The sequence below is a fragment of the Nilaparvata lugens genome, chromosome 1 (genome assembly GCF_014356525.2).
Source record: "Nilaparvata lugens isolate BPH chromosome 1, ASM1435652v1, whole genome shotgun sequence".
NCBI classification, from domain to species: domain Eukaryota; kingdom Metazoa; phylum Arthropoda; class Insecta; order Hemiptera; family Delphacidae; genus Nilaparvata; species Nilaparvata lugens.
In genome coordinates this window covers 84,935,203-84,949,465 of record NC_052504.1, presented here as the reverse complement: position 1 = coordinate 84,949,465, position 14,263 = coordinate 84,935,203, and the positions used below count along the sequence as shown (strand labels likewise).

General features: G+C 34.2%; 2 protein-coding genes across 2 annotated transcripts in view; one reads left to right on the top strand and one right to left on the bottom strand.

Moving 5' to 3' along the window:
• Positions 1-11: 11 nt before the first annotated feature.
• On the bottom strand, positions 12-13,468 carry LOC111050904. The gene is given in 6 exon segments (XM_022337281.2): positions 12-593; positions 1,568-1,648; positions 5,300-5,587; positions 5,590-5,646; positions 6,760-6,962; positions 12,181-13,468. Coding segments are annotated over 6 exon segments (2,109 nt in total). The 5' UTR covers positions 13,457-13,468; the 3' UTR covers positions 12-389.
• LOC111056079 overlaps positions 9,756-14,263 on the top strand; it is an 82,146-nt gene continuing 77,638 nt past the window's right edge. The window contains exon 1 of the mRNA XM_039419231.1: positions 9,756-9,901. The gene's annotated coding sequence lies outside the window, so the exon portion shown is untranslated. The remainder of the gene's footprint in view (positions 9,902-14,263) is intronic.

Here is a 14,263-nt window from a genome sequence, read left to right as displayed (position 1 = left end):
GTTAGTTTTACTTAATAAAATTTTTATTGAACAGTAAAAAATATGTTCATTAGTTTCACTCTGAGTCAGAATATTTAGTATGAAGACGTTTACAATGAAACATAAAGATAAGTTAAATGACTAGCTGGATTTGAGTAACGTTCGTGAAACATTGTTAGAAAAACTCGAAATTAATGAATTCGTATTTGAAGGCACAAATTGTTTTCAAGACCAAACAAGCTCAATCAGTTATGATCGAAATCAATGTTTGCAAATTTACAGTCAAAGTATAATATCACGTATTATCGTTTTTGAGCAAATGAACTTATCCTTTGGACATTGAGAATAGCAGCGTTTTTTTGTAGTTACCGCAACTGTAAAAAATGCACAAGGAAATGAAGTAGCGGACATTAACTTTTTGGTTTCTCTTTACTGTCGGGTTTGAAAAAAGCTTCGGTTTTTGGCGATTGTTTGTTTGCAGTTGAATGAACTTCGGCCAGTTCTACAGGGTGCGGCGGGGCGGGTGTCACTGAGCCGTCGTCCTCTTGCACTTGGAGGCCTATCGTGGCTCCGATTTTCGCACTCGCCTGTCTGAAAGTGTCTGATAGTTTCTCCTGAAAAAGAAAAAACGATTGAAATCTTTAGCTCGTCCACATTTCAAATCGGAGAATTCAATTCATTTGAAATCTCTTTTAAGGCACTCAATATTGCAATCGGATGTTACATTATTTTTCAATAATATTGATTCAATGACTTTCTAGTTACTGGAATTAGAGTTATTCAGTCGTTATTGATCGAACTTGAGAGTGCATGCCTTGATTCTCAATCAAGGCTACTACAAGGCTAAGGCTAGGCTACTAAAATCAAGCGTACATTTTAAAATGCAGTCTGTTGAGCTGAATAATAAGTTTTTCACGTCTCTGATATTAATGTCTTATTTGTAATGGGTATACTATTCAGTTGTCTGATAATAGTTTTTTAAATTTATTTTGAAAATGAATTTATTTTGAAGATTCCTTGTTAATCAACTTTAACATAACGTTAAAATAATAGTGTTTTTTTAGTAATTGGGTTGCAAGCCTGTCTTTGATCAAATTGATAACATTTGAAAAACTTGATTATCTAGTTCTCTGAGTTTGTTTAACTCAGCTATTGCTAAGGCAATGATAACATAGGATGCACGTTTGTGGAAGTAATTGGGTGACGCGGCGAAGGTAGCTTGAAGCTTGAGATTGTTGAATGTAATGCATGTACTTAAATGGTGGCGCTTATAGTGGAGCGGTATGTTTCGACCTATTTGAATACATGCATTACATTCAATACTCTCAAGCTTCAAGCTTCGTCGCTTCTCTATGTTTGCAGCTCATATTACGTTCAGTCTTCACATTCAAGTAAAAATGTTACTTCATTAATCATGGAAATATTTCACAATAGGGATTTCCCAGCTCCTATCAAATAAATATCTTCTACGATGTTAACTTTTTGGGTGAGGGCTACTCGTATTTATCTGGATAACTTCTACAAATATGAATGTTTGATAAAAGATATTCTGGATAATTATGATCCATTGGAAATATATTAATTGTACCTGAACGACGTTGATGCACATGGATGTTAACGCCAGTCCAAAAACCAAGTATACAATAGACGCCATCATGTACATTTGATTCTGGAAAATTCAATCACAATTTTAATTCAATATGTTGAGATATCCAGCTTTGAGTCTACACGTCTTACACTCTACTAATTTTGTAGGATGAATCAATCTTAGTATCAAAAACATTATTCTTTTTGCTCCGCATATCAATAATGGTTCTTTATAATAAACACGTATATAGTAGTTCTAATCTCTACGTTCTGTAATTCTGAATAATGGCGAAAATCATTCCTATTCCTCTATCAATTCACTTTGTAATAGACAAAATTATCAAATTAATACTCAGAATCGGCAGTTATAAATCAATAATTTTACCAAAAGTTGGATTCATATTATACTGTAAGAAAAGTATAATTACATCAAAACCCAAGTTGAGAAAGATTTACTTGAAGATTAATGTATTGTTCAATTCTTCATTCTAAAAAAGTTTATTCTTCTAACTTGGCAAATTTCTTATTGATTGACTACAAAAGTTGATCGGACTACCGTAATATTGACATCTCAGGATAGATATTAAATATTTATTATTTCTTATTGACATCGCTTTTGAATTAGCGCTCCGTCCTAAATTGATTCAATCGAGTCAACAGAACGAATATCGTCAAGTTATCGTTGAAGTAAGGTAAAATGAATTTCAATAAAGATTTCGTTCATTTTTATTAGGACTTACTCAACAGAATAGTATTTTATCTTTCTTTCTAATGGTAAAAGAAAATTTAAAATATCCGAAACTGCATGAATTTACTAATCAAAAATAACAACACCTTTTGGCAACCGAAAAAATATAATATGAATGCAAGTAATTTTGTTGAATGAAATCTTTCAGATGTACAAATATTTTACAAACTCTCACATTTTAACCATAGCTTACAGTGCAATAATAATAGCCACTAATTCTACACACCAAGTACACTCAAACTATACAATGGAAAAAGTTTTTCTAAATCCAAATACATGCTCCAATATACAGTATATGTTCACTACAAAAAAGCAACATCTAGTTTTCCACTCCAAACAACTCTTTTCAGTTACCATCAGTATTTATGAGCTCAAGTCCTCGAGGTGGCTTCGTGTCCAATTGGAGTATCAGGATGCAAAATTAGTCACAAAACTAATTAGAGAAATGGAAATTCAATTATCACAAATAATGTTCTATGTCACAGCTATGTCTGAAAGTTTAAATAAAATTCAAAGTCCATTAAAAAGTAAAGTAGAACATAATGATAATCTGTAACATTTATTAGATAGAATTGTATGTACGGTATTGCTCATTAAAGTGAATCAATTCCTGGAAAATTCAACTCATCACTGTTTTTAAGATGTAATCATAATTCGCCCATTTTTACAATATTGTAAAAATGTAAAATATTAAATTATATCAATAATTTGAGTAGAGTAACAACTGTTGTATTTGAATCGAATTATGCATTATAATGAACTCAATGCTTTATCAATTTTACTCCATTAATTTTTTTTAGAATGATCATGGATGAGCTAAGCGGTCCATCACGGTACCAACATTAAGAGAGGGAATAACATCAGCTTATTCTAATCTCTTCCAAATTTATACAGTAATTCCTTCACATTGACATATGCCAGTATTTAGGAGGTCCTGACAATACATAATATCATGATACTGTTAAATTTGCGAGTAGACTAGGTAGCCTATGTAGGCGACTAATGATAAAATCTCAGTAATTGAAAATAATATAATAATGATATTAATACCTACCATTATTATAGATATTAATATCTAACAAATCGTTAGAGCCTTTTTCTAGAAAACCGTTAAAAATAAAATTTTCGGCTCACAAAGTATCATTCGTTTATTAATTTTAAAATATTAGATAATATTATAGTACTTGTAAACTTCTTAATCAGAGATATTGTCTATCTTCTAAAAAAATCAACTTACTTCTCTATCCTGGCCATCCAGCTGCGTCCAAGTATAATTATTAGAATTTGTTATTTTTCTAAATATAATACCATACGAAATTAAGAGAACAATATATTATCCTGCTTGGAAAAGTTTAATAAGATATGAGAAAGTACGGAGGTTGTTGAATATACTAAATCCAACAAAAAACTTCATTGAGTTATAAATAACAAAACTTATATGCAAATTATTATACAAAAAGCATTTGAAATTAATTCATGAAACCCTGTGTTGTTGTTAAAATTTTAATGTATCACATCATTGTTAACAAAAAATATTTTACATTCAATATCAATCACTGATTAATAATGTCAAATTCAAGTTAGTTGACCCATGATTGGTATCGTTTTATCACATTTCAATCTTAGAATAATATCATGTTTTGTTTTAATGATTTACCAGAATGATTTTTTGAATACAAATACTTAAAAATTTAATAACAATTCGTTGAATGATTATTAAAGAACTGTCCAGTCTCATGATTTAGGCGAAATAATATTTTCAACATAATAATATTAGTATAAAAATCTTTTTTTTTTTTATTTATTTATCTATAAAAATAAATATAAATATAGAAGCAATTGTAATAAAAATAAGCTATATCATTTACAGATTTACTTTATTCAACTCTCAACAGTACTAAAAAATTTAGGTATTTATACTATCACAACTAGGGAAATTATTCTATAAAATTTATTAGATAGCATGCATTTTTTCGATGATAGAAAAACTCTAAAAGCTTCCAGATAATTCAGATAATGATTAGACAACGCATAATAATGTACTTCAGACATACTTGAAACATTTTAATAGATATGCCAAGCATAGGTAACCAAACTCTTGCTCTCGAGAGAGAATGAAACATCAATTTATTTTATTTTCCTATTTTGGTTCCATTTTGAAATTTTACTGCATAATTCATTTTGAAGCCTTCACTTTAACTGGGTATCATAATCTATATGGAAGCTCACTACCAGTCAACAGATGTCAGTAAACTTTATCGCAACTTATATCTTAAATTTAAAGCAGAGGTCAAATACATCGAATTAGCAAGGCTCATGGAAAATAGTTTCTAATTACTGAAAATGTCTGACTGAAAATCTGCACTATATCCATTAGACCACAAATCACTCCAAATTACTTCCAACTGATTTGCATGTACTGTATTAACATACCTATTAAAATGTATGTATTGATTGAAATAATATTTTCAAGGTACATTTGGAGATTTCATTAAAGTGTATTCTTAATACATTTGAATAATAGGCCTACAATGTGTTTAATTTGGAAGCCTACAATATTAGTAAGCTCTATCCTTACTGATGTATTTAATTGAAAACATAAGTTGAACTAGCAATGTTATAGAGCAGAATACCCTTGTGAATAAATCAGTTGGGTACTTAATTGAAAAATTGCCATGCAAACCAATATCAACTCCAGAAATTCCTGAATTAGTAAGTTACGTTATGGAAAATATACTTACTTATTAGTTATTATTATTAGTAAGATACTTTTTTTTTTTTTTTTTTTTTTTTTTTTTTTTTTTTTTTTTTTTTTTTTAGAATTAGTAAATAGATATTGGCTACTTTATGGAGAAAAAAAAAAAAAAAAAAAAGAATTGATTCGATGTATGAATAATGAATAATGTATAATTGAATCATGTCAATTAGTAAATAGATATTGGCTACTTTATGGAGAGCTTGACATGTAAACCAATATTCACTTACTTGCGGCACGAAGTCTCCGAAGCCGATGGTGGACATCGATATGAAGACAAAGTAGAAGGACTCAAAGAATCCCCACTTCTCCCAGATGTAGAAGACGGTGGCCCCGCAGAATATGTAGACGACAAGGATGAAGATGGCGACCGAAATGGGCAGATTGAACTCGTCGTCGACGGCGAAGTTGCTGAGGGCAGGGGTGCCGGGGGGGTCGGTGCCGCTGTGCGGGTAGGGGGTGCGCGGGGGCAAGGGTGGCAGTGTGTCCCCCTGCTGCAGGTCCACCCCGGGGGCAGTTGGCTCGGTCGCCGGAACGTCGCTATGTCGTACACCATCTGCACGCCTTTCATCACTTCCTGAACCACAAAATGAGACGACTGTCATATCGAATCAATTCACTAATCGCTATACTATTTTCCATTACTAGTACAGAATATCAAAGATTATTAATGCCTTATATCAACGTTTCACGTGTTGAAACTTTCATCATGATAGTTGAACGGAAATCCTTTAAATTTTTTAGTTTTACAGTCTAGTAACCTTTTCATTGCTGAAACTGCGAATGTGTGCTGTATTTAAAAACGATCAACATTCATCTTAAGTTGGTTTATTCAATCCATATCAGAACTCATATCTGCAAAACTTATGACATTTATTCCTTTTTTAGGATACTTGATGAATGTGCTAGTGGTGCACAAAAAAAATGCACTATGTGGAGGCGAACTAGTGTTAGGCCTACACATATTTCTAGGAGTAGATTTGTAAGACAGTCACTGTCACGGTTTTACAAGGTGAATTTATCTGCGGTTTGCGGTTTAATATGAAAGGTTTATTCGTTTTTTAACAATATTGGGTCAAAAATTGAAAATACATACAGAACACAATATTTGGTACTCTCGGCGTTTTTAATACATTGTCAAAGAGTTTTTCATAATTGATTTTTTAACAAGAAAGTTAAACAGTTTTCAATGCTTTTGTTGAAAACTGTTTCATTAAGTGCTGCCCTATCCACCGTTAATACGTGAAAAATCATTAGACAATGGTGATATTTTGTTATTGATTCTAAGTTACATGTTGGTAATGTTTGATTTACAAGATTCTGAACCTCATTCTAATAAATTTGAAGACTGTCAAAATAAATAGCCTCCTGTGCGCAGATAAAAATTTATTCCACCATCATGCAAAGCGCGCATTTGTCACATTCAAATGCTCTCTTACTGTAACTATTTATTATAGTTACTTATAACTATTCTATTTTTATTTAGAATTTGTTTGCATTAAACTGTAATAATAAATCGACAATGTGTTTTTGTGTTATATTCCACTGGTAGAGCATTGAATTCCAAATAAAAATCGCTGTCAACTAATTCACAAACAATATTACTAAAACAACAAAAGAGGTAGTAGTGTAAGTAAAACTGCTTGACTACCGTAGGCTAAATTTATTATTTGAGAAAAAATTCACTCACTTGAACTGGTACAGTCCTCCTCACTTTTCGACAGCTTCCAGTGTAATAAACTCTCCTCACAAACGCCCATACAAATTTGATTCCTCTGGTGAATAATTTACCGAAATCAGCCAAAAGAATAAGGAACATTGGAATCCCAAAGATGGCGTACACTATGGTCAACGCGCGGCCAGTGGTCGTGGATGGCGATATGTGGCCGTATCCTGCAACAAAAACAAAAGCATTTCATTAAATAATTATGGTATTTGAATAAATTTTATTTTAAAACAATTTTTTAAATATTTTCCAATTGAATCCGTACCAATAAATAGCTATATATATATATAGCATTAGTCTTCATGATGACTGAATAATTATTAATAATTTTGATCTGAAATGGATTTCTATATCAAAGGAAAAACTAAAACATTTCATTTTATTTAAAACAATTTTCCAAATATATTTCAATTGAATGTGTACCAGTCAATATCAATGGCATTAGTCTCAAGGATGACTGAATAATTAATAATTTTGATTGGAAATTAATATAGAATAACACAGAGATTTAAAAAATATCGTGGAACAAAATGTTATTAGTTCAACAATGAACTAAATTCTATAATTGACACTCAAGGGTCTGAAATGCCATTAGCAAAGTAATGATTAAAAAACTCATTTCCAGGTGAAGTAGGTCCAGGTTAACCTTGTAGAATGAATGCTGGTTCAAAGCTAGGAGACAATTAATTATAATTAACTCCCTAATTAATTTATCTCTGATAAATGTTTATACATTTGCATATCATTGTTTAATGGGCTACATTGTTTATTATCAGTAGTTTAATATGAAATATTGAGGAAAAGAGGAATCACATGCTAATTTATAGGTTTTTCTTGATCATTGGAATGAAATTTTTATAAACTATTCTATCTGAAAAAAAGTCCAAGTTTTATAAAACTCACATTGATGTAGTTCCTTATTAAATTTTACTACTGTTCATTCCTTGTACATTAAACTAATTACTCCTGTCAATTGATCTAGTTCAGTAGGATTTATAACTTCATTCCAATTCATTCCGATTCATTCCAATTGAAATAATATCAAAAAAAACGTTGAACTAATATCTACTCTAAGACTTGTAAGTCATATTAATGCTGTAAATTGTTGAAAATTTCGTTCTTGGTATTCTGTGTGATTTTCAACAAACCGAAAGTGGCGTCTCCTGTTTAATAGGAGTGACTGAGTCTGATAAAAACTGCACCATTAGATAATACTTTTCTTCTTATAAATTAAAAATAACCAGCTTACATGCTTATAATTTCTTTCTGGTTAGCCAGAAGAAAGAAATTGCAATTAAGGTACTGCGGAAAATTGTAATCGATTCCCCCACTCTTTTCCCTTGTTACTAGCTTCCTCCCACCAGTTTATTTTCTTTCTAGCGTCTTTCTCTTCCCTTCAGCAATAAATTTTTGCCATTTTTATTGGTGTACCTTTCGTGCTTCCCTACTTTGATACTCACATATCCCTCGTTTCACTTCCATAGTAATTCGAGGAAAGGTACATTAGAATTTACAAGAATTTGAATCATTTTTCTTAATAACAAAATCTCTAGATAGGTGTAACTGAATAGAATTTCAATAGAATTTAACTGAGAAACTCACTACTTGAATAAAAGTTTCTAGGAATTCTCCATTCACATATTATGATTGTGAATTATAAAAAATATTATAGTGGGCTTTTTGTTTTACAGCAGGCCTACTATAATTCTTCTATTTTAAAAACAATTGATTTTATTGACTTTATTAGCCCTCATAAAATTGAACCAAATATCATCCTAATTACAAGAAAATTATAGTTATAACTGATAAGACAATTCCCAACAGCAATCGAATAACAAACATTTCCGTTAACATCAACATTATCTATTAGGACAGAGGATAATTTTGTCCCAGTCACATATAATACTGCATCTGGTTATTTAATCTTTTCACATAGAGTGAGTAACAATTTATATCAAATTGATATGGTAACAGCAAGAGTGAGCCCCCCCCCCCCGCCAAGCTCATGGAAGCAGCCAAGCATGTGTAATGAGGGAGAGAATGAAATGTCAAAAACTATCGAATAAAATATTTGAAATTTGCACCATTCAATTTGTACCATTTGCATATTCATCATTTCACCAATCAAGATTAGATGAATGTCAATTTATAAATAATGAATTATCCATTAAGTGCTACCTTCCGGTGTTTATAAGTTTCGTTCCCCCATTGCGTTTGTTGATGTTGGATAGTATATATAGGATGAATGTTTGAAGCTGCCACACTCACAAACAATATAGCTATATAACTTTCATACTATATAGCTGTGGTCTACGTCACTCTCATCTAAATTCAGCCAACGTGCCAAGCCAAATCTTTGTGGGTTACAAATGCACAGTTCACCACGAAAAAGCATATTGACGCCGGATTGAGTAGAAGCTGAACCAGCATTTTTGATTCACAAAATTAAATAGAATAATGAGAGGTGAATTTTTCGAAGGTGAATAAGTGTCAATAAACGTTATAAATTGCAATCTTTTATTTTCTTGAAGAGTCATTGACATCGACCTCTTAATTTGTTCACTCTTTTTCAAGTTTCAAGATTTTTATTGGAAATGTGACTCAATTATATTGGACAAACCTGAATGCAATGCTATAGTGAGATGATTCACTGTCAGCACTCCTCAGGCATAACATGAATGCTCTTCCGTTAAGCTATACTGACAGTTTTAAGTGAATATCAATTATTATATCAACACTGCAGCACTGTTGAATCGATAATTGTTTAGTCTATAAAGGCTACATTGAAGCTTATCTTCTCAATAAATTGTTATGATTTCTGAGTCATCTCTAAAGATACTGCACTTGAAATAGTCGGGGAATTCTCAAATAGTAAGAGACAGAAATAGGTAATCTGTTTATGAATAACTGCGCATGCGCTACAGTCCACAATAGAAGGCATTCACTCAAGAAATTAAACTTGGGCCGAATCTCATTGATTTATAGGCATTATAGTACCGGTATTCAGAGAGTGAGAAACCTGTATCTGCTTTGCGGTTAGTGGAAACTCAGTAAAGTAAATCTGGTTTGATAAGAATATCTTGGACTTCACTCAGCTCACAGTCAGGTAAAATCATTCTTAATTGTTCCATTATCAAAATTAATTCAATTTTTAGTTGTCAGAGAAGTTTATTTTTATGTATTGTTATATACAACAGGGCTCTGTTATTAATAGTATGAGGATTACAGATGATACATTATAAGGTGTTTTAGAGTAGACCTACGTTACCTTAATATAATACATATAATCTTTTCTTGTAGGATTATAGAGAGGAAGGTTGCTAGTTGTAACTTACTATTTCCATCAATGATAATTATCATGATCTAATGATTATTTGTGACAGGAGACAGGTTTCTTCTACTTAATAATCAATTCAGTTTTTATGTATGCAATCTTCCAATTGAATCTTGTAATGTATATCTTTATATTTATTTTTAAAAGAAAGTTTTTCATGATTAAGATAAAAGGCTATAAAACTGTCATTTGTTGTCTCTCAAGTTTGCTAGAGACTCTCTTGGAATCAGTAGGACAAATTTCAATAGCACAATAAAGGTTACTGCGGTAATGAAAAAATACTATTTTTGTTGTTTCGAATAGCTTTTGCCTCCTCTTTCAGCTTGAATTCAACTTCTGTATGCTATTTCATTGTAACTACAAGAAATCATTCATTTAATAGATGGTAAGAATGTGTTGGATCTCTTTACTCTGTCATTCTTCTTGTGATGTAAACGTTGATGAATAATAATAAGTGATTCCAACTCCCCATTAAACTATAATGTGTGTTAGTGTAATCGAATGACGGCACGTTTGTGACGCAGCAAGAAAATATAAAGTCTGTTCTCTGAAAGTGATCAATAAAATCGAATAGTGTAACTTGGAACTTAAACTTGGAATTGAGCCAAGTTCATACTGTATTTACGGTTGCTAAAAGAACATTCTGCATGTCTAGGTGGCTCTACGTTCTGTTGAAATTTTGAAAAACTAGTAGGATACGTATGATTGTAAATTTTATTTTTTTTCTGTAAATACACTTTTGTAAAATATTATTATTTACCAGGTACCGGTATAGCAAAGAACATTACTAACTATATGAACCCAAATCAACATCATAATATAGAATCATAACTATAACTATAACTCATCATAATAACAACATCATGGCTATGTAATCTCATTCATCTTAATGGTGTAACAAACAAGCCTACTTTGTTATAAATCTTGAGAAATCAATAATTCAGCTACTCACGTTATATAATACAATATTTATGAGTAAAGATGATGTTATTTCCTCAAAACTGAGGTGGAAAATAACATGCTTTAGATTTCAAGTAGGCTACAAAATCTTTGTATTAAAATGAAGACAGATATTTTCTTTATAATAAGGCTGATTCTAGCCAAGTACATCCTCTTCTACCCTATATTTCCATCACACCTTCATTTTATCGCAGGAAAAACCTGAGCCTAGAATTCATTTGTATATTCGTGACTAGTCCAATTGTGTGCGTGATAAAGCTCTGTAAATCTCAGTAAATTGCAGATCAATCCACATGCTTAGTGCTCGACGGCTGAGCTCTTGGTAAGCGGGGCAATTTTCTTTTTGCGATGAAAACCTCGAATTTTCGGATAGACAAACCTAGCTACTGAGAACATGTATCGATCAGTAATAGGCCACTGTCGTAGAGAGAGCATACACGGCAAGTAGGCCTATGCTTAAGTTTTCTTTCTTGAAGCTACTATCTAGTTTACTGATGTTATCTACTGTGTACGGTATTTATTTGAAAACATGTAGGTCTATTACGTATAACTTTGGTAACGGTGGCAAAGACATTCTACATCTCGACTGATAGCGTACAGTTCACTTTGACGATACGACAAATTTCTGCAAAACGGTTGTTACTTTTAATAATATTCTACGTTTTTCTTCATATAGGCTTACCTCATTTGAAACTCATAGTATGCCCATTATATTTATGCTACTGTATTCAATATCCAATCATGGATCTATGTGAGGAGCTAGAAAACTATTTGCTTATTAGAAAATATTACAAATGTGAATTTGTAATAAGATTAATGTGAATTAATCTTAAACTAAAGATTAGAAAACTATTTGCTTATTAGAAACATCAGTTATACTCCTCTACACTCCTCATTCCTTTCTTCTACCCTTTACCAGCCTATTACATGGGAGACCATAGTTGGCTAGGCTATTTTTCTTCCTTTCTTTCTTTTCAGCACACCCTACCATGAAGCCTATTTTTTTGAAATTTGTATTTTGTATATTTACTCATTTTGGGTATCTCGTGTTGATTTGAATAAAATTATTGATTGCTTGATTGATAACTGACCTATGGTGGTGACTACGGTGAGACAGTAGAGTACCGCGTTGAGAAAACTCCACGACTTCTGTCCGCTGTAGCTGGTCATGCCGGCTTCGAATGCTTCGTGCAGCTGCTCCTCGAAAGTCATCAGCTTCCTCCTGGCCAGACTCTTCCACTCCTCCTCACGCATGCTGTACATGCTGTTCCACAGCGAGTCGACAAAGTCTCGTTTCACGCGCTTCACTCCGCACTTGTAGAAGTTCTCGAAAGCACCCTCTGTGAACCGAAACAGCATTCCGCCCAGGCCGCAGTAGATGAGCAGTATGATGAGCCACGAGACACACCTGTTGCGCAAGAGACGAATTTTCCTCATGTCCGCCGACCGCTCACTCGCGAATTTGCGCCACTCTTGTCTCAGACTGCCTCTCTTCCCCGCCTCCTGCAGGGCCAAGTACTTCTTAGGCGTCTTCTGCACATTATCTTTCGACGGAACCTCAGTTATTTCCGATTGAAGTCTCTTTATAACCGACTTCAGATCATCGTCCTCCTTCCAAAACTCGTCACTGCTATCCTCGAAACTATTCACCATCTGCTTGTTTTTGAAGTCTCTCAGAAGAGGCTTTCGAGGAGCTCCATCGTTAGGTGGTGCTCCTTTCCCGTTGCTTATCGATTTCGGTCGTTCCAGTGACAGAGATTCATTGCGATCCTTCTTCGATTTAGAAGAGAACGGCCTGGTGAGGCTGCGGTTTCTTCGACGAGGTATCGCCTCAGGTGGTTTTGATCCCGGTTCCCGTTCTAGGGATTTCCCCCTTGGAGCTGCAGCCCATGGTGTCCACGATTTCCACCAGGACCCGGAGTCAGATTCTTTACTATCCTCGGAAAACTCTTTAGGTTTTTCTGAATCTTTCTTCTTGGCATTGCTGATTTTTGGTGGTTTCGGTTCGGGTTCAGTCGTAGCGTTGCCGGAATCTTTGGGAGTGGTGTTTTCAGTGGATGTGGTTTCGGTTGGTTTCGGTTTGGGTCTGCGTCGGAGGACGGGTTTGGGTTGGTCAGTCGGTTTGCGGGAGGCGGGGGCGTCGTCATCGTCGGAAGTGGAAGATATCTGCGAGCGGCGAGCGCGGGCAGGCGTCCGTGTGACGGCGACCGCGTCAGAGTCGGGCTGCTCCGATTCGGTGGTTGGAGGTGGCTCGGGCGTCTGCTGCCTCCGGAGGCGGTGGCCGGTGGTGGGACTGCGTCTGGCCCCGAACCGACGGCTCCTCGAGACGCCACCGGCCGCTAGCGACGCTTCCTCGTCGTCAGCCATCGCGGGCACACTGCGCCTATTTTTATCTCTCTCACCCCTCCGCAGCCTCCGCACCACAGTTATTTTCGACGACGCATTTTGGACGTCGTCCCAGTCGGCACCCACACTACGCCTGCGCCTTTATCGATCTCCCACCCAGTTCAGCTGTGCGCCGACAGGTAGCGACTCTCTCACCTCAGCCAACTTTTTACTCGACCTGTTGCTCGCCATCCAAGAAAAAACTTCTCCCATACAGACTTCCCAAGCAGCGTGATGTTTGTGATTCACCCCCCCCCCCCTACGTCTAATTAATTGACATTTTTTGCAGATCTCAAAAAAGTTGATACCCCTCGAAAAAAGTTGATAGTTGACAGTTGAAAAGTTGACAGTTGAAAAACGTTGATAGCAACAATGTCCAATCATATATAACGTTTGCATATTGAGCTTTAAAACAATAAAGGTTACACATCCGTTTGTGTTGTTTGTCGTATTGAGTTGTTGTTTCCGATGCGGAGCACGCGTTACGCCTACGCTTGTTTGTCTTGAAAAAATAAATCGGATCATATCGACTGGCAAGTATGGTAAATAGTAGATATAGATAGATGGATCATAATAATTATTCACAGTTAAACTCCGTGAAACAATACTGAGCATTCTGAGAAACCTTTCACTTAAGAGAAAAATTCGTTACATAGATCTGAAAAGCCAGTAAAGATTCTATAATATCATGTAAAAAATTTGACATTAATTTAGAGGATTTTTTTATTTCGAGGTTCGGCTGTTCTTTTTCAAATTGTGTGAGACTAGTAGGCTAGATAAATTCAAATA